The sequence below is a fragment of the Erinaceus europaeus genome, chromosome 4 (assembly GCF_950295315.1).
Source record: "Erinaceus europaeus chromosome 4, mEriEur2.1, whole genome shotgun sequence".
In the NCBI taxonomy this organism is placed as follows: domain Eukaryota; kingdom Metazoa; phylum Chordata; class Mammalia; order Eulipotyphla; family Erinaceidae; genus Erinaceus; species Erinaceus europaeus.
The window spans coordinates 59640941-59666115 of record NC_080165.1 but is presented as its reverse complement, the minus strand read 5'-3'; the positions used below and the strand labels follow the sequence as shown (position 1 = coordinate 59666115).

The window sequence follows — 25175 nt, the reverse complement described above, 5'->3', positions numbered from 1 at the left end:
TGAATCTATCCATAGATCCTGCCTAAGGTCTAAGCTTTGATAAGCACTAAGGAAGGGCTAAGTTACCCCTCTACTTAATTAGAAGGTCTCAAGGGTAGACTGGCAAAATAGCTCACCTGGACAGTGCACCTGCTGTGTCATGGGCACTACCTGAGGTTCAAGCCCAGCCTCTTCTGCACTGGGCATTGCTTCAGTGCCTTGGAATCTTTCTCCCCCACCCCTATCTTTCTTTTAAAACATTTTAAAATTATTTTTTATAGAGACAGAGCAATTGAGAGGGGGGAAGTAGAAAAGAAGAGAGAAAGAGGGATACCTGTAGCACTGTTTCACCATTTGTGAAGCTTCTCCCATACATGTGGGGACCGAGGCTTGAACTTGTGTCCTTGTACCTGGTAACATGTGTGCTCAACCAGGTGCACTACCACCCAGTCCCTTGTCCCTTTCTTTCTATCTGAAAAAGTCAGCTCAGAACAGTGAAACCCCTGTGATGACAAATTAATTAAGACGAAAATGAGGAGAAGGAGAAAGAAGAGGAGGAGGAGGAGGAAAGAGAGGAGGAAGATGGTGCCAAAGGTGCAGTTGGCCTAAGTATGGTTCTCCTGTTTGGGAGAATCTGAGACTGTATGTATCTGTGGACGGAATTATTGACCCTCACTGTAGGTTCCTGTATGATGCTCCATGTTGTTTTCTGCCCCTGCTCTGTGGACATGTGTGTACATAGTTAAATACACATAATACAGTACATTCACACTAGCATATAACTAACTATCTTCCATCAGCCTCTAGAAATTTTCCATCTCCCCCAAACTGATATTCTATACCCACCAAAGAGCTGGAAGGGAACGAGGAGTTTCTCTTTGGTAGGTATAGAATTCAGTGCTTGATATGTTATCACTCTTTTTTTTCATGAGAGTTCTTGCATTTGACCCTCTAGTCACTCTGTGAGTGGGTCAGCTGGGTTCTGAGTGGGAAGCAAACAGAACCCAGCTGTTAGAAGTCACTTACTTTGCTGGCAGGTGACTCCAGGTCTGGGTGACTCCAAAGCTCAGTGCTTTCATTATCTACTCTAAGTATATTTTCTAAATGAATGAGTGAATGGACAAGCATTTGCGCTCTGAAAAAAATGATCACTTGTAATACCTGCTCATGTCGATTCACCAGAAGAGTATTTCTGTTATTGTTGCTTCTGTTTACATGGAACTATTTTTTTCCTTTCAGATTATAAACATGCATGGACATTACTTTTGTGAAAATATAAACCTCAGGAACTAATGAAAGTAAACAGATGCATTTTAAAGGGTTCTTTGGACCAACAGCCTTTGGAAACTATGTTCCTCATCAAGTCTTCCTCCAAGTTTCTCCTCTTGGTTAAGGGATATATATGTTGACTTGACCTTTCTTTCAAGAGCACTATTTCTAGGATTTTTTTTTTGAAAACCCAGAGAGGGTGTGAAGGTGATAAAGCCTCCCTCTTTTTCCCCCTCTTCTTTGTGCATTTCCCATAGGACTTGTTTCTTCTACTCCACAGTCTGGCCTCCCTCCAGCCAGGCCTAAGGTTGTTTCCTGAGCATTGGCCTCTTACTGGAGTTTGTATGTAATAAGGAAGTTGTCTATCGAAACTGTTTTTTCCAGGGTAGCTGAGCTAATGCTCCAATCACTAGAGGAGCGGGAAGCAACCTTGGCCAAGGAGGAGATGGCCGGCCCCTGAGATTGGCTGCCCATGAGCTCAGCTCTCGGGAAATGAGCATATATATATACAGCTAAATGACAAGGTTTCTAGGACTTGGCTCCAACAATAGCAGCATCTTTTCTAAGGATAGCAGGACCTGGTATTCCTCACTGGACATATTTCCCACCCACTGGGCATAGAGCCCAGCTACCGTGGGTCACCCAGCACAGAGCCATCTGGTCCAGAAGTCTCTAGAAGGATGTCCATGAAGATGAGTGACTTTCACGGCCTGAGGTTGGTTGAATAATACTTTTCATATCTGGGGAGTAGCACAGGGATTCAGTGTCTTGGAGTCCTGAGTGAAGAAGGGTAGACTTAGGTATCAGATCCTGAGCCTGGTGTTTTTCTCTTTTGTTTTGTTTTTATTCTCCAGAGCACTGATGAGCTCTGGTTTATGGTGGTGCTGGGGATTGAACCTGGGAGCTTTATTGCTTCAGGTATGAAAGTCATTTTGAATAAATATTATGCTGTCTCCTCCACCTTCCAGTTCTATTTCTAGTATTCAGAGACCTCCCTAGGCCTGTTTCTTATCACTAGGAAGAGCAGAATTCAGTGATATGACCTCAACCAGGTAGCATGGGGAGAACCTAAAAGTGCTGAACTCAAGTCCTAACTCAAACGTTGTTCTTAGTAGCCCAGAAATCCTGAGCAAGGAATTTTGCCTCCAAGGATCTAAGTTTCCTCTTGTGCAGAATGGTGGCAGTGGTACATCCCCATCTTGTTCAATGCACTCTAGGGCATTATATAGGTCAGTCTTTAGAATTTCTGAGAAAATACACTAGCTATCTCCCCCAGTAAGGGAAAATATTATCTAAAGTTTTGCTTTCTGAAATTTCAGTGACCCAGAGTCAAATAAGATAAGAAAATATGTGTAGTAGGATATTTTGATGAAGAGGTCCCAAAACTTCTATGACAACATGTTGTTATAATTATTCTTTCATTGTTAATTATTATTATTAATTCCTAAGGGTGCCCAATTTATAATTAGGCTTTATTATAGGTATGTATAGAGAAAAACATAGTGTCTATCTGGTTTTGGTGATTTCAGGCATCCTCTTACAGGCTTTGGGATGTAGCCCCACAAACTAAGGGGGGATTGCGTTCTGATAAAGGGAAACTCAGAAAAGTGGAAGATGCGATGGGAGAACTACAGCTGGATTGAGGTTCTCTGATAAGGTTCTTGGAAATGGTCCAAGGACAGGGAAATATGAAAAGGATTTGAGGAGGAGTAAAGCATTGTGTTGTCTGTGGTTTTGGAGAGAGGACAAATAGGAAGGGGAGTAGGTGGGTGGTATGCAGGCACCTCTAGATGATGACGTTGGCATTTTCTAGTTTTGTGGATGGTGTTCCCACTGTGCCCAACACTGCATGAGCTCCAGGAAGACGACATAATATTGTCCTTTACTGGGAGTTGGGTGGTAGCGCAGCGGGTTAAGCGCATGTGGCACAAAGCACAAGGACTGGCATAAGGATACCAGTTTGAGCCCCTGGCTCCCCACCTATAGGGGAATCGCTTCACAGGTGGTGAAGCAGGTCTGCAGGTGTCTCTCTTTCTCTCCCCCTCTCTGTCTTCCCCTCCTCTCTCCATTTTTTTCTGTCCTATCCAACAATGACAACTATAATAACTACAACAATTAAAAAAAAACAAGGGCAACAGAAATAAATAAATAAATAAATAAATAAATATTTTAAAAAAGGAGTGGGTGGTAGCGCAGTGGGTTAAGCACAAGGACCTACTTAAGGATCCCGGTTCGAACCCCCGGCTCCCCACCCACAGGGGAGTTGCTTCACGAGCGGTGAAGCAGGTCTGCAGGTGTCTATCTTTCTCTCCCCCACTCTGTCTTCCCCTCCTCTCTCCATTTCTCTCTGTCCTATCCAACAACAATGACATCAGTAACAACAACAATAATAGCTACAACAATGAAACATCAAGGGCAACAAAAGGGAATAAATAAATAGAATAAATATTAAAAACAAGAAATTCCTTTAAAAAGAAAAAAGAAAAAAGATTGTTCTCTACCATGAAAGTCAGGCTGAGATCCTTCTTAGCTCCCTGCCATCTCTAGGGCCCCCATGAAGGACTCCAATAGAGAAGAGGAAAAACCTTGAATTGTTACCATCTAATACCTGGGAGGTCGTCATGAGAGCAAGATGGGACTATTCAGGAGAGGAAAGATGGCAACTTTGTCTCCCCCTTGAGTCCTGCTGGTGGAGGTTGAGGTCCTCTCCTCCAGGAACTCCTCCCATCCTGCATGTATGAACCATGGATGGTAGAGGGCACACTGGGCTTTGAACTCAGTGGACACAGCTCTTATTCCTGGAGTGTGAAGTGCCTATGGAGTCAATTATCCCTGTGAGAGTAAATATGAGCTCAGTTGCCACCCTTGACCCTTTGTTGGTTCCCACCAGAAGTCTGTGTGTCTCACCCTGTGTTGGCCATCTTTACTTGTGGGGACACAGATGTCTATACCTGGACACGTGAATATGTGGCTCTGTGCTAACAACCGGTCCCAGTGGGCAACTTTGTGGGTTTAGTTATCTCAGCTGGTGTGAACACATTCACGTCTAAGTCCCTGTGTACTAGTGGGAGGCCATTTGGCACAGGAGAGAGAAGAAAGGATTTAGAATTCAGAGAAATGGATAAAAGCCCCTATCCCTGCCTTGTGGACCTTGAACAAGTCTCCTAGTCATTCAAGACCTCAGTTTCCCACTGCCCATCTGTCTGAGCCACAGGACCATGTCCAAGATGAGATGGCAGGTATAGATGGAAGGGCATGCTGGATGTAGTGTGGCAGTGTGTTAGGGAGCTGGCTATGTCTGTGCCTTTCTGGGCATTACAAATGATGAGTCAGAGTCAGGCAAAGAGGGGGGCAGACACAGAGTTTCAGGCAATGATTCCCTTGCATTTGAGGCAGTGATAATAGGGGGTCTGATCTGATGTTGGGTGATGTTCTGATAATGTGATGATCTGATGATTGTGTGGTGTACATGAATGTGTTTCTGTGACACATGAGTGTCTCAGTTCACCCAGGCTGCTGTGGCAACTACTTCAGGCCAGTGGCTGAGAAACAGCTAAAATTTACTTCTCCTAGTTTTGAGGCTTGAAGCCCCAGCCTGAGGGGCCTGCAGAGTTGGCTTGTGAGGGCTTCTGCTCCTGCTGGGCTGTCTTTCTTTTGTGTTGTCTCATGGTGGGAGGATGAGGGAGCTCTCTCTGCAGGCTTTCCCGCCACCCTCCTTCCCGTTCTTTTTCTTCCTTCCTTCCTCTTTCTCTCTTTCTCTGTTCTTCTCTTTCTTTATTTCTTTTCCCAGAACACTGCTCAGCTCTGGCTTATGGTGGTAATGGAGACTGAACCTGGGACTTCAGAGCCTCAGGCATGAAAGTTGTACTCATAACCACTATTTAAAAAAATTAATTAATTAATTGAAATTTATTTTATATATTATTTATTTATTTTAAATTTATACAACTGCTATTTTATATCTCCTGCCCTACAGTCTCTTTTGTAAGGGTATCAAGCTCTTTCATGAGGGCTCTGCTTTCATGACCTGTCATCTCCCCAAGACCCCACCTCCTCATCCCACTGTATTGGGACTCAGGGTTCCTCCTCCTCCTTTTTCCTTGGTCAACATCATCATATCATTATTGTCAGCATCATCGTCATTGTCATCATTAACTGGCAGAGTTGGGACATTGTATGCATGCATGATTTAATGCTCTTGGTTCTTTTTCATTCAGATAGAAAGACAAACGGGGAGGGAGTGAGTGACAGAGAAAGGGAGACAGCAAGGGAGAGGCACCATAGCACTGGAGCTTCCTCCTGTACCACAGCATTTCCCACGTGGTGCTTGACAAGGCAAGTGTCCTCTCTGCCCCTCAGCCTAGGAATGCAGGGAGGGAGGGGACTCAGATATTCAGCCCACAGCTGTGATTGTCAGTGGGTGTTGACACTGGTTCACACGTGTACCACATACACACTCCCCTAGTCACCCTGTGCAGGAATGTGACAGGCCAGCTCTTTGTGAGGCATCTGGTGTGTGTGTGACACGCCAGGTGGAATGGAGCAGCAGAGAAGTATCCCAATGAAAGGACACCAGCGCAGTTGCAGAGTAACTCAGCTGGAGAAACAAATGAAAGAATAGTGTGCTGATGAGGTCAGTGTACACTTTAGAAAATAAATCCAAGATGGCAGCAGGCTCGGGAGATATCAGCAAACTTCCTGCTCCACAGCTAGCTCAAGGTCAGCTCTGCATGCTTCTCTGGTAGTCATCATCATTTCTAAATATACCACCATGTCACTGCTGTATGGTGTACGGTGTACACTGTACGTCACGTCTTATCAGGAGCCCTGTGATCCATAGATTATTCGGGTATTTCTGAGCAGGATTGGACTTTGCTCTGAAATCCACCCCCTGTCAAGTCAATAAACCACTTTATAGGAGCAGCTGATTTTCCATGCAGTGAGTTTTTATTTGATAGTGCTGGGGCCTTACAGATAAATGATTCCACTGTTTCTAGTGGACTTGTAAAATTTCAGGTACAGAGAGGGAGCAAAAGAGAAAGAAAGAAAGGCACCACAACACTATTCCGTCATTTATGAAATTTGCTCTGGTGCCATGCAAGTTGCTCCCTTGTGGTACTGGGGACTGGAACAGAGTCTTTGCCATGGTAAAGCGTGTGCTCTACTGCATGAGCTGTCTCCTAGCTCAATGCTTTTTAAATTTTTTTAGTGTCCTCAATTTATTTATTTATTTTATAGATAAAAACAGAGAGTGGGGGAGAGACAGAGAGGGAGAACACAGCACTAAAGATTCCTTCAGTGCAGTGGGCCAGGTTCAAAACCAGGTCATGTGCATGTCTAAGCAGCACACTACCCAAGTGAGCTATTTCACAGGCCTATTTAACTATGTAATGCTAAAGATTTAAGAAAAAAGTACTGTAAACCTGACAGGTGACAGAATTCAAGTGATATTTCCATAGCAAGATTGTAAAATTTGATGATGTTGATATGGAATCACACTTTAGTTGACATGAGTTTCATTATATATATTAAAAAAAAAAACTTCAAGTTGAAAGAAATTAAGGGTTAAAAGATGGCACACCTTTAAAAGTACATGATGATCCAGAAAAGTTTATAAGGAAATCTGTAAGCCATATGTATGTTCTTCTTTCTTCCTTCGTTTCATATATATATGTACTTATTTATTTTTCCCTTTTGCTGCCCTTGTTTATTTTTATTGTTGTTGGTGTCGTCGTTGTTAGATAGGACAGAAAGAAATGGAGAGAGGAGAGGAAGACAGAGAGGGGGAGAGAAAGACAGACACCAGCAGACCTGCTCCACCGCCTGTGAAGCGACTCCCCTGCAGGTGGGGAGGCAGGGGCTCGAACTGGTATCCTTACACTGGTCCTTGCGCTTTGCGCCACATGCACTTAACCCGCTGTGCTACTTACTGTCCGACTCCCCTGGGTAGGCAAAATATTATCATCAAAAAGTCTAGAAAGATTAAATTTCAGCATTTGTGTGTGTGGGTATGTGTGTGTGTGTGTATGTGTGTGTGTAGAGACAGAAAGAGAAAAAGTGGGAGAGAGATAAGTATTTGCACATATTTTTTTCAAGGCTTAGAGGATGTAATGGCTCCAGCAGATTTTTCAGGGTGTCTTCCAGGTGGACCACTGGGTCTTTCCTCCTCTATCAGCACTGATCTGGCATGGAAAGACAGAATCTTTGGAACATGACAAGGCAAGAGGGAGGAAGGGAATCTATTGGAGGAGAGGTGGGCTGAGCTAGGCCACAGCCTAAAGAAGAAAGAACTGTGAGTAGAAGGAAGTGGACATGGTATCAAGTACTGTAGCACATTTAAGGAGGGAGGAGTAGGAAGAGTTTCCTGGATTTGGAGTTGCAAAGCCTGGAGAGACCCTAGAATCTTTTCTCTGGGATCAATATGACCACCCATTACCCATCATGTTTCTCCCTGCTCTGGGGCTGTAGCTGTTGCACCCAGCTCTTCTCCCTAGTCTCACACACCACCCTCCCTCCAGGGCCATCAAACCTGCAGCTGTTCCAGGCAGGAGATGACCAGATAAATGCAATTTTCTTGAAAGAAAGCCAGGAAGAAGAAAACCATTGCCTGGTGGAATTGTATTGATGTTCTGATTAGATGTTACCCTGGGTCCTTTGAATGCAGAGAGGCCACAGCTACCATCAGCAGTGGCAAAAAAAAAAAAAAAAACAGACAAAAAAAAAAAACCCATTCCTGTAGCAATGGCAGCTTTTTAAAAAAAGAATGACTGCACCTCATTCTCTCAGTAGCTGGTGAAAATACTCCACCCTTCTTTGTGATGGCTGCATGAGCCGTAGGAAGAAGTTGAGTCTGATTGGAGGGTTGTGTGTGTTTGGATAGTTGGTTGTTTTGTCTTGAGTAGCTTCTCTGCCAATCCCACTTGGTTTTCTTTGGCCATGGAAACACATGGAGAAAGTAGAAAGAACCTTGGCATCACTTAGTAAATATTTCCATTCAGTTAATTTGATCCCCCCGCCCTTTTTTTTTTTGGTCATCACTAGGGTTTCACTGCTTCAGGCCAATTTTTTTTTTTCACATATAGAGAGACAAAGATATAAAGACACTACGATACTAAAGCTTCTTTATGGTAGAAGCTGAGCTTGAACCTGGGCACACTATTACTTGGACCATTTAAATTTCTTTTTAAATCACATGTACACATGCACAAACATGCTCTGGAAAAAGAGAGATACCAGAGCACTGCTCCATCACTTTACACAGTATCAGGGGGTTAAGCCCAGGGTCTCATGCACACAACAAAGTATACATGCTGTCAACAAATCACCTCTTGTCCCCTTAGTTGGATTTTAAAATCAAATATGCCTTCAACCTAAACTTCTCTTAGATCATGTTTTCCAAGGGAGAGAAGAGATCAGGGAACAGAGCATTTCTGCCACCTCCACTGATGTACACCCCCACTCCTAAGCATTTGAGGGAGACCAGAGAATTTATGAGGGTACACATGGCACTTTTCATCCCTAGTACTGAGCATACACCCTGGTCCACAAGAAAGGAATGAGAAGAAAGCAAAATATTTCCTTCTATGATTTCTTCTCCTTATTCCACCCATGCTGTATTTTGGAAATACAGCCATAGAAGGTCACTTGCAGGCTTTCAAGAACATTCATCAGTCTTCATGTAACACAAATGTTCATTTTAAGGAACATTAAACAACAAATAAAGCCTTCCAAATTGCTTGCTTTTTTCTGCCCCCCCTTTCTCATTTCCTCCAAGGCCATCCATGCATGGATACCCATGCATCAGGCCTGGAGGCACCTGCTGACCTCTGACCTTCCTCTAGTCCTCCCCCAACCCCCAAGCATTTTGAACAATACCATCCCCTTCCAATGTCTGTGTCTTTCCTCTGACCTTTCCTTCTCCCTCCTCATATGTTATCTTCACATTCACATGTGCCTCACACACAAGAACTCAAAGCCAGAGATTCTTATCTTTGTCTTAAGTGGGTCATACTAATAAGGTCTGTTTTTACCCATATGAAAAGAGGTTTATGGAGATGTTTGAATCATGTTGTAATTGAACAACATTGGAAATTAAGTGATATGGGCTTCAGATATAAGTGGTGGGTGGCTTGTGGAGGCCTTCCAGTGGAGGCTATGACTATGTGTTTGTAAGACTGGGTTCTTTCTCTGGGGAGTTCAGGAGCTTTCTAGCAGAGAATTCTGGTGATTTAAGGGGCAGGAGGGCTCAGCACTGTTAACAGAGCACATCTGAAAGGAAAGGAGTCAACTGGAAAATTCAGAAGATGTGATGTAGATCCATAACATACCAAATACTGCTTCGTATTTGAGAGGTTCCAATACAAGTGAGAGTGTCTAGTTCATAAAGTTGAACACTATAGGTATTTCTAGAGCTCAGTGACTCAAAAACCCCTACTTTATTTTTTATTTAGCTTCCACAAAGAGCAAAGCGCTCTTGAAAAACTTTGAGAAGACTGAAAAATCTCAGGAATTAATCTCAGGTTAAAGACATAGACAGCACTGCACAAACTCCAGCACACTTAAAAGGTTCTTTCTATCTTTTCCAAGGATAGTTGCTTCATTCTGAATGGAGACAAGAAAGGCCTATAAGAAGGGGCTGGTTCAGAAAGTTTATAGTTGTTAGCTATGCATACTTTATGTAGTACACAGTTTACTAGATGTTTGTGCTGAATAAGGGCTGATGGTGTGCTCAACACTACTCTACGCTCAGAAGAAATGCTTTGGAAGTGGGGCTGAGAGGCTGTGCTGGGGGCTCAGATGTGGGGAGAGAAAGAAAGAAGTCAGAGATGACCTCACTCTTTTTTTTTTTTTTTTTACTTTTTTGACCTCACATTTTAATGCCAACTCTTGAGGAAAAAGAGAGTTGCTGCTGACTGTTCTGCCCAGTACTTGAAGCTGCCTCTCAGATGGACAGGCAGGTCTCGGCCATGAGAAAAGTGGGGCAGAAAAGGTGCTGGAGCTGCCTAAAGTCCTGAGAGCTGGACTTGACCTCTGGTTCTAGCTGTCTTCATTTCTTTAGCTTCCAAAAAGGGCAAAAGGCTCTTGAACAACTTTGAAAAGATTGAGAAATCCCAGGATTTCTTCTTCTCTTTCCTCTTCCTCCTCTTCCTCCTTCATTTAAAGTTTTTTTTTTTTTAGATTTTTATTTATTATTGGAAAGAGATAGAGAGAAATTGAAGATGGGGGAGATAGAGAGGGAGAGAGACACAGAGACACCTGCAGCATTACTTCACCACTCGTGAGGCGTTCCCCCTGCAGAGAGAGACCAGGGGCTTGAACCTGTGTCCTTGTGCACTGTAGTATGTGCACTCAACCAGGTGTACCACTGCCTGGCCCCTTCATTTCTTCTCACTGCCATAGCAGGTCACAAACTCAGTGGCTCTGGAACAAGATGAGCTAATTATCTTACAGTTATGGAGGTAAGAAGTTCAGAATCAGGGCCAACAGTGTCACTCTACCAGTAGAGTGCACATGCTGTTGTGTGTGAAGACAGAGGTCAAGTCTCTAATCACCATGTGGAAGCACCTGCAGGGAGGGCAGTTTCACAAGTGGAGCAGTGGTATCTTTGTCTCACTCACTATTCACAAGAAGCAGTGTTGCCAGAAGCAGTGGACTCATATAGGTATTGAGCCCCTGAGATAACCCTGATGGTAATAGTAATAGTAATAATGATAATAATAATACTCATCGGATTAAAACAAAGGCCTTTCAGGACTCAGTTTCTTCTGGAAGCTTGGGAGATATAGGGCAGGACTTCTGTTTCTGTTTCCTCTTCTGGAAAATGATAAGGCTACCCCTCCTGCTTAGGTTTATTGAGGAATTTCAACAAGACCACAGCTTCAGTAGGTTGATATGAGTCATAGTAGTGGTTGGGTGTGCTCAACAGTTTCTGGTAGGCCTCTTTCTCCTAAGGCAACTTTGTTTTTTGTTTCAGTGCAATGGAGCTTCCACAGGGGCCAAGGAAGCCACCATCGGTGAAGAGAACCAAGTCTTTGGACAGGTCTCAGAACCCCAAGATGGACCCAGAGTCACAGAACAGCCCATGGATTTCCCTACCTGTCACCTCTTCCTCTAGAAACAACGGGGTCCATGGTTCTGAGACCCCAGCTGGGTCTGCAGAGGCTCAGGACAGTATGGCTGCTGTCCTGGGTGTGGAGGATGCCAAGAAGGACAAGGCCCAGAAGCAGGGGTGGCTGAAGACCTTTGTGAACTTCATCCTGAAGTCAGGCCCTGAGGAACCCAAAGAGAAGGCCAGCAAGAAGGCAAAGGTGAAGGAAGGCCTCCCCCAGCCTACAGAAACTCCCGAGGCTCCCGCACAGCAAACCCCCAAGAAGAAAGCCCAGGATAAGAAGATCAGCCGCAAGAAACACAGTCACAAGAAGCACTCTGTTGAGGAAACTAAGGAAGCCCAAGATCAGGAGGCAGAAGGCCAAGAGGCAAGGCTACCCCAGACATCTGCTGCTTCCCATGGCAAGGAGGCCAACATGGGCCCAGCTTGCAGGGGTGAGCAGACCATGGTCATTTCTTTGATAACCCCACTGCCTCATTCCTCAAAGGCTAGGGGGCTCTCAGACCTCTTAACAGAGGGCATGGGAAGGTAGGGTAGCCATCAGGGATACCATCTTTGAGAATTTTCTTTGAGACAGAATAGCACCATGGTTAAGAACTTCTTAGCTTGTTGTCATTATCATTGTCACTGAGACTTCCCTGTCCTGGGCCATGCTTTTTCAAGTAGAAAGAAAGATAGAGGGAGAATATGAAAAGAAAATTAAGGTTCATATAGGAAAGTCACCAACCCCAAGTCATGCAACTTGTGAGTAGTGGAACTAGGGTCTAACCTCACGGTCTGAGAAAGGCGAGATAGTGTTGTGGTATTTCACAGCATGCAAGAGGTCCCCAGCATCACCAGCTAAAGAATGCTCTGGTCAGTAAATAAACAAAACAACAAAAATAGAAGCAGGGGCATAATTCAACTTGTTAGAGCACAGGCTTTAGTGCCTGAGGCCCTGGAGGTCTGGTGGAGACCAGAGTCTTCCCCACCTGAAATAAAGATAAAAACTATTGTGGCTGAGTGTCCCTGACATTCCTCTGACTTTGTTCATTAGTACAAGAAAATGTTCAATTCCCGGAAGCATCATAAGTCAGAGCTGAGTGGTAGTCTAGACTTGCCTCTATCAGGAATGAATTATTTGTATGACTCTGAGTAAGTTGATGCTCCTCTCGGGAACTTTTGATTCTCACTTATAAAATAAGGGGGTTGGTCCTCAAGGTACCTTCCTATTGTCACTCTGGGGTCTGGATTTGGCTGCCCTGCAAATCTGTGGAGGGAGACAGAGCTTGGCATGTAGTATGCAAAGTTAATTATGTCTTCAATGGGGAGAAGAGACCCAAGGGATATCCAGGATGCTCTGGGGCTGAGGAAATGTATCTGGATTAAGGCAGACTCTTTTCAAATAGAGATTTTGTCAGGCTTCTGATCTGTGGACAAAGCCCACAGCTGGTTGCAGCAGCATCTGAGCTGCTGTGAACCCAGTGCCATTTTTCTGCACTGATGAACAAAGTCAGAGGAATGTCAGGAGCACTCAGCCACAGTTGTTTTTATCTTTACTTTAGGTGGGGAAGATTCTGGTCTCCACCAGTCATTGCTAATCAAAGGTGGAGGTGCTGGAGTTTTGGAAATTGTTCCCAAGGTCATGGGTCACCAGCCAGAAAAGGAGTCCAGAAAACCTGACAGTGAGTCAGAATCTGCCTGGTGTCCTCTCTGCCTGTAATTGGAGTGGCTATTTCCAAATGAGATGGAGTTCTCTTGGGAACTGCTTAGATCATGGATGTTACTCTCACTACACATGATTTTCCTTGGCTAAATTTACTGCTATTTTAGAATATCATGGAAGGGAGTCTCAGGAATTAGAAAAACCACTGGCAAATACCCCTGATTAGGAGTCTCTATCTCTTTTTCTTTCTTTCTAAAATATGGAAGGGAATTGGCTGGTAGACTGAGTCAAGTTACAAAAGCCAGTAAGAGCTCATACATGAGAAGGAAGTGAAAATAGGGAGTGCAGGACAAAGAAGGATCTGTAGACAGCCTGAGAACAGGAGCCTGACTTGCACTTCTCTTTGTACAGCTGACTAGCTGACAGAGGCAGGGGCCACTTGTGGGTAAAGTGCACTTGCCTAGGTCAATGGAAGTACCAGAGGAAACCAATTCTATTGTTTGTGGCTTCTCTGTAGAGTAGTGGTGTAGCTGAGGTATCAGCATGAAAACTGTCTTTACACCAGGCCTGCTGTAATCATCTTCCCCCACCCCAACACACACACACACACACACACACACACACACACACACACACACACACACACACTTTGACTAGGTCTTTACAAGTTTCCTCAGTAGGATTTGGCAAGTTTTAACATCAGCATTAGCTTTGCAAAAGATCCCAAGCACAGTTCCACATTTGGTGGCTCAACAAGTTTCTGTAGGAAAGGGATTATGATCCATCTATTACAGAGGAAGAGAGAGAAAGAGAAAGAGACAGAGAGAAAGAAAGAGAGAGAGAGACAAAAAACCAGAGAGATTAAAAGACTTACAGTTTTCAGAATCCAAAAGCAGATACATATGATTTGTCATGTTCAAAGAAAGTGGTGAGTCCCTAGCTGAAGGCTTGGAGGACTGACCAGAGATTTCTTACTTAAAATTTCAAGCATTAGTTTAGGTCCCTTTCCCTACAGATCCTTCAAAATTCTCAAAGAGTAAACTCTTGGAATGTAGTGCCATTTCCCACTTCCATGGCCTAAGGTTCTATTTTTAAAATTATTATTATTGATTTAATAATGATCGGCAAGACCGTAGGATAAGGGGGTATGATTCCACACAATTCCCACCACCACGGTTCTGTATCCCGTCCCCTCCATTGGAAGCTTTTCCTATTCTTTGTCCCTCTGGCAGCATGGACCCAGGATCATTATAGGGTGCAGAAGGTGGAAGGTCTGGTTTCTGTAATTGCTTCTCCACTGGATATGGGTGTTGATCCATACTCCTATCCTGTTTTTATCTTTCCCTAGTGGGGCAGGACTCTGGAGAGGTTTTAAAAGGTACTTTGTTTAATTCAGAAGACCCAAGTTGGCCTCATGATCCAAGACAGTCATTAGAAAGAGTTCTCTGAATATCAGGAAAGACTAATTGATTGCATTTACTTTCTTCCAGAGGATTTCATTGTCCAGGCAATAGTGAAACATTTCATCGAACTGGCAGACTTGAGAGAAAAAGAGGTGAGGCGCAAACTGTCCACATGGATGCCCAGTGGTGAACTGCCTTTCCCCTCCCTTCATGATAGAGTCCCAACTTTCCTTCCAGGCCTCAGTATCCCCCCACCCTACCCCTCACCCCTGCCACACACACACACACCTCCATCTCTGGGGCCACTCTGAAGTACCTGGTTGCTTTCTAGTTGTTTATAGGGGAGATGCCCTCACTTCTCAAGGCTAGGGACCTGACTCAGTTTCTCTCATTTCCCTACAGAATGGACCAGGAGCTGCAGGTGCTGCAAGCCTGATCCCCCAACCTGAAGTCCAAGAGACCTTGACCATAGAGAGTGGGGAACTCCATCCCTCTGAGCTTTGCTCTGGAGTAAGGAGCCTGGAACATGAGGAGGATTTGCCCCTGGACAAAGCCCTGGAGTCTGGTCAGTAACTGCTCTGTTTTATTATTATTTTTCCCCAGGGGCCCTTTGGAAAATGTCTGTCCTAGCACCTCTTTTTGTGGGAGAGAAAGTCACTAGATAGAGGCAGTGGCCTGTCCTGCCAAACTCAAGCAGATACTGATAGTCTGTCAAGTTCAAAAGAATTAATAGGCTCAAGTTGAATATTTGAAGGACTGGCCTGCACTTTCCTGCATAAATGCTCATACCTTGGCTCAGGACCTTCTCCAAAGCTCTGGGCTATGGCTCTTTCCTCATGTCCATATCCTGAGAAACTATTTTTGAAGTGCTTTCATTTGTGAGCACTTTGTGAAGAAACTATTTGTGAAGTGCTTTCATTTGTGAGACCAAGTTGGTCTCACAATCTAAGGCAGTCACTAGAAATAATTCCCCCATGCTTCTAGAAAGAGTAATCAATCATGTGTGCTTTCTTCCAGAGGATCCTCTCATCAAGATGATAGTGGATTATATAAAAAGTTCAGGAAGCCTGTATGACAAAGAGGTAAGGGAAAAACTGACTGAGCAGGCAGGGGTAGATAGCATAATGGTTATGCAAAGACACTCTCATGCTTGAGGCTCCGAAGTCCCAGGTTCAATCCCCTGTAGCACCATAAGCCAGAGCTGAGCAGTGCTCTGGTGTTAGAAAAGAAAAGAAAAGAAAAGAAACTGATTGAGCTGACCCGCAGGGTCTTGCTGCCTCTTCTTGACTTCTCTTTTTTTTAAATTTTATATTTATTTATTTTCCCTTTTGTTGCCCTTGTTTATTGTTGTTGTAGTTATTATTGTTGTTGTTGTTGATATCATAGTTGTTGGATAGGACAGAGAGAAATGTAAAAAGGAGGAGAAGACAGGGGGAGAGAAAGACAGACACCTGCAGACCTGCTTCACCGCCTGTGAAGCGATTCCCCTGCAGGTGGGGAGCCGGGGGTTCAAACCAGGATTCTTACACCAGTCCTTGTGCTTTGCGCCACGTGCGCTTAACCCACTGCACTACCGCCTGACTCCCTCTTCTCAACTTCTTACTGAAGCCCCACCTACCTTCCTGGACTCAGAGCTCCCCCTGCTCTAGGTTTTGTCACCTCTCTGCCCTGTGCATGGCATTTGGTTATTTCTCAGGCATCTTTTCCCTCTCCTAAAGGTTCAGGACTGACTCAGTTTCTCTTATCTTCCCTAGCAAGTTCTTGTTCCACAGCCAGCTGCCAAGAAGAAACCCCATGAGAAAAAGACAAGTCTCAAGAGAGCCTTTTCTTATAAGAAGCATAATGCTGAGGAGCCCAAGAGATCAGGGGCTGCTGGTGCTGCCAGCCTGGAGTCTCGATCCCTCAAGAAGCACAGTTACCTGCCTACGTGTGTGTGGGGCCATCAGGCCTCTGTCTCCAGCACCTCTGGTGAGCAATCCCACAGTCATCATAGCAACATTGGCCAGGTGAAAGACAGAAATAATGTAAGGTCCAGGAAAGGGAGGTGTGTGCAGTGCAAAGGGGCAGGGGAATGTGGTCTGGGCCAGCCAGCCCAGCACTCACCCCCACCCCAGCAAGGCCTGTGTGTGAGGTGACCAAGGAGCACACTTTAGAGTCTTTGTTCACTTCTTCGCACTACTTAGTGTCTTCAGACTGAAGAAATACAGCTCTCATCTTATTTTGCTTCTCAGATTTGGAAGAACCCGAAGTCCAAGAGACCCTGACTACAGATGGTGGAGGACTGCATCCCTCTGAGCTTTGCCCTGGAGCAGGGAGTCAGGATCATAAGGAGAACTTGACCCTGGACAAGTCTGGTCAGTAACTGCTCTTTATTTGGAGAGGCCCTTGGGAAGTACTATCCACCTGCAGAAGAGAAACTGATCAGAAAGTAGTGGCCTGCCTGTCAAACTCAAAGCAGATATAGCAGTTCATGCTTTGACTTACGGTCTCTTTTCTGTACCAGACCACTGGTCAGCTCTGGTTTATGGCAGTGCTGAGGACTGAACCTGGGACTTCAGAACTGCAGGCATGGAAATAATTTGCATAACCATTGTGCTGTCTCCCTAACTCTAAGGCACTTGTTTATGAGGACGTTCATTAGATGCAGAAGACCCAAGTTGGTCTCACAACCCATGATAGCCATAATTCTCTAGTCTCCTAAAAAGATTAACTGGTCTCATTTGCTTTCTTTCAGAGGATGCTGTTATCCAGAAGATAGTGGAAATACTCATAAAAATTGGAGATGACTATGAAAAAGAGGTGAGGCACTGAGTGGTGGTGCACCTGGTTGAGTGCACATGTTTCAATGCACAATGACCCGGGTTCAAGCTCCCCCCAACCCCCATTTTCAGGGGTAACTTCACAAGTGGTGAAACAGTGCTGCACATCTCTCTCTCTCTCTCTCTCTCTCTCTCTCTTTTTTTCTCTCTCTTTCTTCCTTCTGATTTCGGGCTGTCTCTATCAGATAAAGATAATAATAATAATAGGTGAGAACTGTCTGAACTGACTGCCAGGGTACTGCTGCCTCTCCCCATCTCTTTACCCAAGCTTCATCTATCTTTCCAGGTCCAAGAGCTCCCTTTGCTCTGCACTTTGTCACCTCCCTTCCTTGGGGCCATGAGGATGGCACGTGATTGCTCCTCAGTTGCTTCTCAGGGAGCTTTTCTCTTTCTTCAAAGTCAGGACCTGACTCAGTTTTTCTTATCTTCCCCAGCAAGCTCCTGTCTCTCAGCCTGAAGTAATACCACAAAACCCAGCACCAGCCACCAAAAAGAAACCCTCTGAGAAAAAGACAACCCTCAAGAAAGGCTTTTCTCATAAGAAGCATGGTGCTGAGGAGCCTAAGAAAGCAGGGGCTGCCGATGCCATCAGCCTGGAGGCCCGGCTACCCAGGAGACCCAGTTACCTGCCCCTATGTGTGGGGGGTCATCGAGCCTCTGTCTCCAGCACTTCTGGTGAGCAAGATTTGTGTTGCCATAGTAACAGAGGCTTCTCCTTCTAGGGTGGGATTGACCACTATGTGACGTCTGGTTCAGTCTCGGTTTTGCCCTCTGCTCTGACCAGAGGGAGGTGTGGAAGGTCTCTGGAGATGAAGGAAGAGGTGGATGCTGACAGGAACCATTACTTACAGCACCCCAACTTCCACATACACTACAGTTATTTGTAGCCAGGGAGCTGGTTCAGCAGGGATAGCTCAGAACTTTCCTGAATGAGTCGAGGATTCAGTCTATACCACTGCATATGCTAGAGTGGTGTTCTGACCGATTAGTCAGTCTCTCTTTCTTTCTTTCAGTAAATAAATCATAAAAATCACACAAATGTGTATGGCAACCTGTACATCTGTACATTAGATCAGTACGTGGATTAACATTACCTGGCAAGCTAGTAAACAAACACAGAGACAGTCTTGATATAGAATATGATGCTGGCTTCTGTTTTTTTATCTTTCTTGAGCATAGGGATTACTGGTATACCATAATGCCCCTGACATTTAAGGACTGCCCCCTACATGCCTTTTTCACATGTATTATGTCTTTAAGGCACTGGCCTTTGAGGTCCATCCTATTATTCTCATTTAGCAGTAGGAGAAGTGGGGTCAGACAGGCTTAGTGCCTTGGCAAAGTCTAGCAGAGTTAAAAGTCACTGGGTTGGGACTCTGGGCAGTCAGCCTGTTTTCCTCCCAGTCTGTGAAGATGCAGTAGAGGCTAGTGAAAGCAGGCCAACTGAGATTTTCAGAGGAGGCAAAGGGCACTGTGAGTCACTCTGAGTCTGAGAAATAGGGACTCATCTCATACCACCACCTCTGGATAACTTCTTGTTAGAACCCTGATTCAGCAATATGCTTGTGGATTTGACAGTTACCAAACATACTCACACCAACTCCCTCCCTCTTCCCTCAGATCTGGAGGACACTGTGTTCCAGGCGTCCTTGCCCACCAAAGGGGGAAGAGTCGGATCTTCCCTAGCCAGATGCCAAAAACCAGAAGAGGGAACATGTCAACCTGGTTAGTATCACCCTGCCTTTTGTTGTCCTCGAGCTTCTCTTTTGTATGGGTTTCCCAGACTGAATCTGAGTGGAGAAGTGGGAAGGCAGTCGATAAACACTCTGGGAGATTCGAGAAGGGCAGGCAAGAGGCAGGACTGACGTTTCAACTGGGTGTGTAGCACTTGCAGCCTTCTGTATTATCACTATTCCTACCTTGGTCTACTTCAAACGGCTCATAGTGTCACAGCTTTCCTGAACAATTACAATGAGCTCTTGGTACATGAAGGCACCTGCATCCTTTGGTCTCTAGCCCAGGCTGATGGGTGCATTCTCCCTACATCAGTAGCCATGGCTGCTCTTTGCATTCTGATAGCTGCTCCTGCTCCCACCTCTCACTCCTGAGCATGCTGCCTGTAGCCTGGAGAAAGGGTAGTAGAAGGTCTCAGTTTTCCTGTCTGTGACGTAGATCTGACTGGGGTGATCCATGAGGCTTGGCAGGCCAAAGGCCCTTCTAGTTCTATAAAACAAACACAAATAGCCCTCATGCTTCAACCCTAGTTTCAGGGAAGGTTTATTCTTTTTCTCTTCATAACTAATCTGTGGGATGCATTTTAGAGGCAAAATAATGTCTGTGATCAATGAAAATGTTGCAGAACCTGTCACAATTCCCTCAATCTTTCTCTATTTTCTTCAGTGGGCCAGACCATTCAGAAGCTGCATGACCTTTTCCAAGAAGTGCGTGAGGAGTTGGGGGAGCAGGTGAGGAGTGCTCAGCACCCCTAAAGTCAATAGTGAGTGGTGAGTGGGTGGGGGGAGGCTCATCAACCCACATCTGAGACCTGAGTTTAATTCCCATCTAACATCTGGGTGTCTGCGGGCGTGTCCCCTCACCTTCCTGAATCTCCATTTCTTCTTTGCAAAACAGGTGACAGATACCTATTTGACAAAGTCTAATGTATATATAGAAAATGCCAGACATGTAGCAAATGAGAGAAATGTTGATTTAAAAGAATATGAAGCTCACATAGCTCCCTCTGCCAGTCAGGAAATCCTCTAATCCAGATCCAGCTCCCTTCTCACCTCCCTGGAAGCACTCCCCCAATCCTGCCTGCCTGCCAGCCACACAAGGCTCATCCTTCACTCTTCCTTCTCTGTGTCTTGGCCACATACTTCAGCATCCATATGGTCTCTAATTTTTTCAAAGTTTTAGATTCTTTTTCTCTGTGAGATAGAATAGATGGCTCCCTTCCCTTATAAAAACATATAAACCTTGCAGAAAAAAAACCACACAGGTGGCATAGAGAGAGGTACCAAGTCAGAAATAAATCATCAGTATGGTGGATTTTCTTGGCACCTCACCTTCTCATCATAATGCACACTAGTCCTACCTCCAAATGCCAGCACTTGTACTCTTTGGTCTTAGGATTGGCCACCAGAGACACTCGGAACACCCTCTAGTTCCCCAGGAGCAGCCTTCAACCAAAGATTGCTAGGAGCTGGAGTATACATACCCCAGCTCTCTTACCCCTGGGGGAGATTACTCTGAGGAGTATGTTCTGCACCAGCTCCTGGAGTGCTCTGAGGGCATCAGCTGTCAGTATCAGGGAAGAGGGTCAATTCCTGTTTGAGCTATCCTCCCATCCTTGTTCAGGGTCTCCAATCCTACATCAATGTTTTCTGGGGTTCACCACCAAGTAAGTTAGCTGTGCCTGAGTTCTTACCACTGGGTTTGTCTCTGGGGGAACCCAATCTAAGACATAAAGGTACTAAGAGGAGGAGGCATAGGGTGGGAGCTAGAATCCATCTGACATCTACTCTGCATGAGCATCATTGCCCCCATTTACACAGGACCAAACAGGCTCAAAGAATGCAATTTCAGTGTCAATTATCTGCTTCCAAAGCCTGCATTTTTATTGTCCTGATTTTTAGACCTGGACCATTGGAAATGGATTCTGGGACAGTGTGTGTGTCAGGGGGTGGGAGTGGTAATAGAGGCATTCAACAAGGGGGACACATTCCAGAGATCATGAGAACAGCCAGACTGCATGGCATTGGGACAAGGGAAACCGGAAGGAGAAGCTACCTGAAGTTAACACTGATGGTCGGCTTTCAATTCTGTTTCCAGATCAAGCAACACCCCAGCCACAAGAGGTATTTTCGAGAGATCTTAGATTCCTATCATCAAAAGCTGGTGGCCATCCTGCACAGCCAGGAGACCCGCTCCACTGTCTCAGGAAGGATTCCAGGGAAAGCTGGCCAATTCCTTAACTTGCCTGACAACTTTGCTGGTAATAACAGTCACAATGTCATCAGCCTCATGGACTTTGCTGGACAGTATGGTCGAAGACACAGTTGCAGCCAGTTCTCATACAAAGAAGACCAACAGGTAAGAAAGGACAATCCAGACCAAATGACAGCTAGCTCAGGGTCAACACAGGACCCATTTTCTGTCCTCTCCCCATTCTTGCTTGGTTAAGGATTTGGGAGGCCATCTGAAATGTTTATTCTTTGCTGAGGCCTGAACCAAGTCTACACCACAGTCATTTTTCTCTTTTCCAAAACTCTCACTGACTTTACTTGGTAAGTGGCGTCTTCTTTGTTTGGTTCAGCTTCCAACTGTATGCGTATTCTTATATTTTTTAAATACATTTAATTTGCTTTGTTTTAATAAGAGAGATAGAAAGACCAGAGCACTACTCAGCTCTGGCTTATGTTTGTGCAGGAGATTGAACCTGAGGCTTTGAAGCATCCAGTATGAATCTTTTTGTATAACCATTATGCTGTCTCCCCTGGCCTATATTCTTTGATGTTAATGTACAATATTGGACTAGGTACTACCTTAGCTTGTCTTACTGTCTCATGGGTTCTTCAACTTGACTTCCTAGTTCTAGGGTATCATACTGAATATAATTTCAACAACAAAGCAAAGGAGCACTACATGATGAAGGTATATGTATGATCATGAGATGCTTGTTTCTGGAAGGGCTTTCAGGAAATGATCATTCCTTGGCTTATCTTGCCTTGGTTGATTAATTAAAATCAGACTCTCTCCTGACATCTCTCTCTCTCTCTCTTTCTCATTCTTTCTCTGTTTCTCCCTCCTAATCTCCTTTCCATTAAGGCTCTGAGACAGTCCCTTTAGAGAGAATATTTATCGCTGATGTTTTTGTTTTGTTTTTAAGTTTTTTATCTTTTAAAAAATATTTTATTTATTTCCTTTTGTTGTTCTTGTTGTTTTATTGTTGTAGTTATTATTGTTGTTGTTCTTGATGTCATCGTTGTTGGATAGGACAGAAAGAAATGGAGAGAGGAGGTGAAGACAAGAGAGGGAGAGAGAAAGACAGACACCCGCAGACCTGCTTCACCGCCTGTGAAGTGACTCCCCTGCAGGTGGGGAGCCGGGGGCTCAAACCGGGATCCTTATACCAGTCCTTGTGCCTCGCGCCTAACCCGCTGCGCTACTGCCCGACTCCCATCGATAATGTTTTTAAATATCTGAGTTTTCTGAGTCCTGGTAGCTTCTGATAAACAGTTTCCTCCATCCTTTCCAAGTTCACTTAAGATCACCTGTTTACAAGCATGTGACCCAGATGTATAGTTCAGAATCTACTGAATGAAGGTGTGACTGTAAAGGAATGACACACTCTGTCAGAGTTGAATAAACATGAACTGAACTTCCATATGCTTAAGGTTCCCTTGGGGGACCAGATCTTTATTGCAGTGATGTCAGCATCACACTCTCTCTTCCTCTCCTGGAATTGCCTTTAGAAGTCATGGGAAAAGTCTCTCAAGAAAGTGGGCATTGTTTCATATTGTACCTTGTCATACAAATGTTCCACTTTGGCTTGTCTTCCTGGTAGAAATTCCCTGTGATCTCAGACCTCTCACGTCTTAGCCTCATTGTCTTCTCTCAGAAAATGGGAATGTCACAGATAACCTGCCATCAAGAATGAGCTAGGTAATAGTTTATGGAGTGACTCAAGTACTTTGTGTGTTAGGAAAATATCAGTTCTGAGGATGGGAAGGCTGTAGATGGATTGAGGGGTCAGAAGAACCTTTTCAAAGGCAGGGCTCTGTGAGATAAGGCCAGAGGGGGGAGTTAGCATGGTGTGCAGATGGGTTAATGAGAAGCCTGTTATCACACTGGGGTCTACAAATATTTGGATTATGGCTAAAACTTGTCTTGTTCTCTCCCCAGAAAATCACAAGTCCTGATATCCAAAGTCCAGACTGAAAGCTGTACCTTTGACTCAAGTTCCCTTAAACTAGACAATTGCCAGCTTTAGACAAGAAATTCTGAAGATGCTTCCTGATGTTTCAATCCAGTGTTTCACAGATACAACTAAACATGAGACTAGACCGCCATTTTGTGTGCACCACTGTAGGCTTGCTGAGTCTGGAGAATCCACAGGCATTTTTCCGTAGAATGGAAGACAGAGGCCACATTGGGGAAAAAACAAACAAACAAAAAAAAACACTGGACTGGAAGTTAAGAGGACAGGGCTCCACCTGCTGACCTACCTGAAACTTGTCGACTCTCCAAACCTCAGTTAGATTCTGAACTGGATTGGTAACCTGTTAGATCCCTTCTGGCTCTGTCATGCTGAAATCTCTCTGTAGACACTGTATGAGCACTTTTGCTGCTTTGAGCTGGAGGCAAGCTTTGAGTCTTTCCCAAGAGAATGAATGGATGGATTAAGGGGAGAACTCCTGAGACCCAGTCATTCACAGGGTCCTCAGCTGGAATTGTGCAATCAGTGATTCTGTTTGTAAATTCAGTACTAGGGAGGAAATGGGGGAGCAAACTCCACAGACATTAGTTCAAAATACTGGGCCCAGAGTACTTTGCGTTCTGGATTCATCACAGGTGAATCCTATATGTCCATCAGTGACCCTCCTGGTTTTCACTTTCTTTCTGAAGAGTATTACATTTCTGATCTTATTTATTTATATTATTTTTATCCATGGCACCTGAAAATATGCCCACTACCATGTAGAAGGCCTTCTGACATCTTTCAGATATTAATTTTGAATGAAATTTAGTTTTGAAACTAAATGTTTGCGTTAGCTCAACCTAGAATATCCACCTGCATTTAAACAGACGAGTGTCCATGTGCAATATACAATATATTAAAATTACCAACAGTGCTTAATACCCATGTGGATTTGTAGGTACATGCCCAGAACTCTGGAGACCCCAGATGTGGGAGACTTATATAATGTGGGGTCCCTGGTCTCTCAGAATCCTTTCAACACTGTGTCCTATGATTCTATGATCAGAGGAATAAAGCTGATGCTTTGTACCTCTGCCATCTTGTAGGGAGTTTTCAAGAGTTCGACAAAATAGGTATAAAGAGTTCTGAAAATGCATAGCACCACATGTACGTTATGGATGCATGCAAGTTGTGTCAGAGCTATAGTTTGGAGAGGTTTCAGGAATTAAGAAGAGCTTTAGGCTGTATCACCATGAATGGTTTTGTGGGAGTGCACTGCTCAAGGACACGATTATGCAAGAAGGGCTAGTCACTTCCCACACTTTATGGGTTTGTAGATTGATGGCAGCAGCTTTCCAGCTGATGGCAGTAAAGCATCTTGAGAAAGGAGTCCCCTTTTGGTTTTGCTCCCAGGTGAGCTGGTGACTGCTAGAGGTTTTGCCTTCTACACAGCTGGACATTTACAACAACTTGACTCAAATGGACAATCTGTCCCATGGTCATTATCTGTGTATCTATGTGCTTGCCACATAAGTGTAGAAACAGACATCTGGGCCAAGTGGCCACAAGGAAAGGATGTTAAAATCGGGAGGAGAATTTAGTCTTGTTACTCCCCCCTGTGGGTACTGCATTGCTGTGTTTAACCTGTGGTGAGCACCCTGGGCTGGGTGGGGAGGTGAAGATACAAGCAGAGAAGCCCTGCATGTGTGGACGAGACTGGTCTCAAATTTGAGGCAAAATTAGGGTGTTCAGCTATGCATATTTTGCAAGCCATTTTGTTTTATTGTTGCTTCTAAGTGTTGAGGGAGAATTGATTTATTTATGAATTTATTTGAGGTCGTGTTCACAGGGCCACACTCTGAAGAGTCAAAGCTGGCTTTGTAATGAAGGTCAGGCACCTTCTGTACAGTTTCTCACTTACAGTGAAATTCTTACAATGTGTGCATGTTTGGTATGAGTTTATGATGCTGGCATCTGAGTCTCACTTTTGTACTGTGTTTATGTGACAAATAAAGAAGCTGATTTGCATAAA

The 25175-nt window shown here is 44.6% G+C and overlaps 1 protein-coding gene across 2 annotated transcripts; it reads left to right on the top strand.

Moving 5' to 3' along the window:
* Positions 1 to 1428: 1428 nt before the first annotated feature.
* Positions 1429 to 25175, top strand: BNIP5 (BCL2 interacting protein 5). 2 transcript variants are annotated; one of them, XM_060189703.1, is made up of 13 exons: positions 1429 to 1963; positions 11222 to 11790; positions 14492 to 14556; positions 14807 to 14969; positions 15422 to 15486; positions 16159 to 16372; positions 16636 to 16758; positions 17139 to 17203; positions 17658 to 17898; positions 18844 to 18948; positions 19624 to 19688; positions 21055 to 21315; positions 23128 to 25175. In XM_060189703.1, exons 1-13 carry the CDS (start codon positions 1929 to 1931, stop codon positions 23161 to 23163), a joined length of 2007 nt encoding a protein of 668 aa, XP_060045686.1. In that variant the 5' UTR covers positions 1429 to 1928; the 3' UTR covers positions 23164 to 25175. The 2 variants fall into 2 exon arrangements, with proteins under 2 accessions (XP_060045686.1, XP_060045685.1); XM_060189702.1 differs by lacking the exon at positions 23128 to 25175 and having other exon boundaries at positions 21055 to 22139.

Coding starts and splice junctions, on each gene's coding strand:
- BNIP5 (XM_060189702.1), top strand. CDS start 1,929: ATGTCCATGAAGATGAGTGACTTTCACGGCCTGAG. Junction 1,964..11,221: donor AGTGACTTTCACGGCCTGAG/GTTGGTTGAATA, acceptor TTTTTGTTTCAG/TGCAATGGAGCTTCCACAGG. Junction 17,899..18,843: donor CTCTGTCTCCAGCACTTCTG/GTGAGCAAGATT, acceptor CTCTTCCCTCAG/ATCTGGAGGACACTGTGTTC.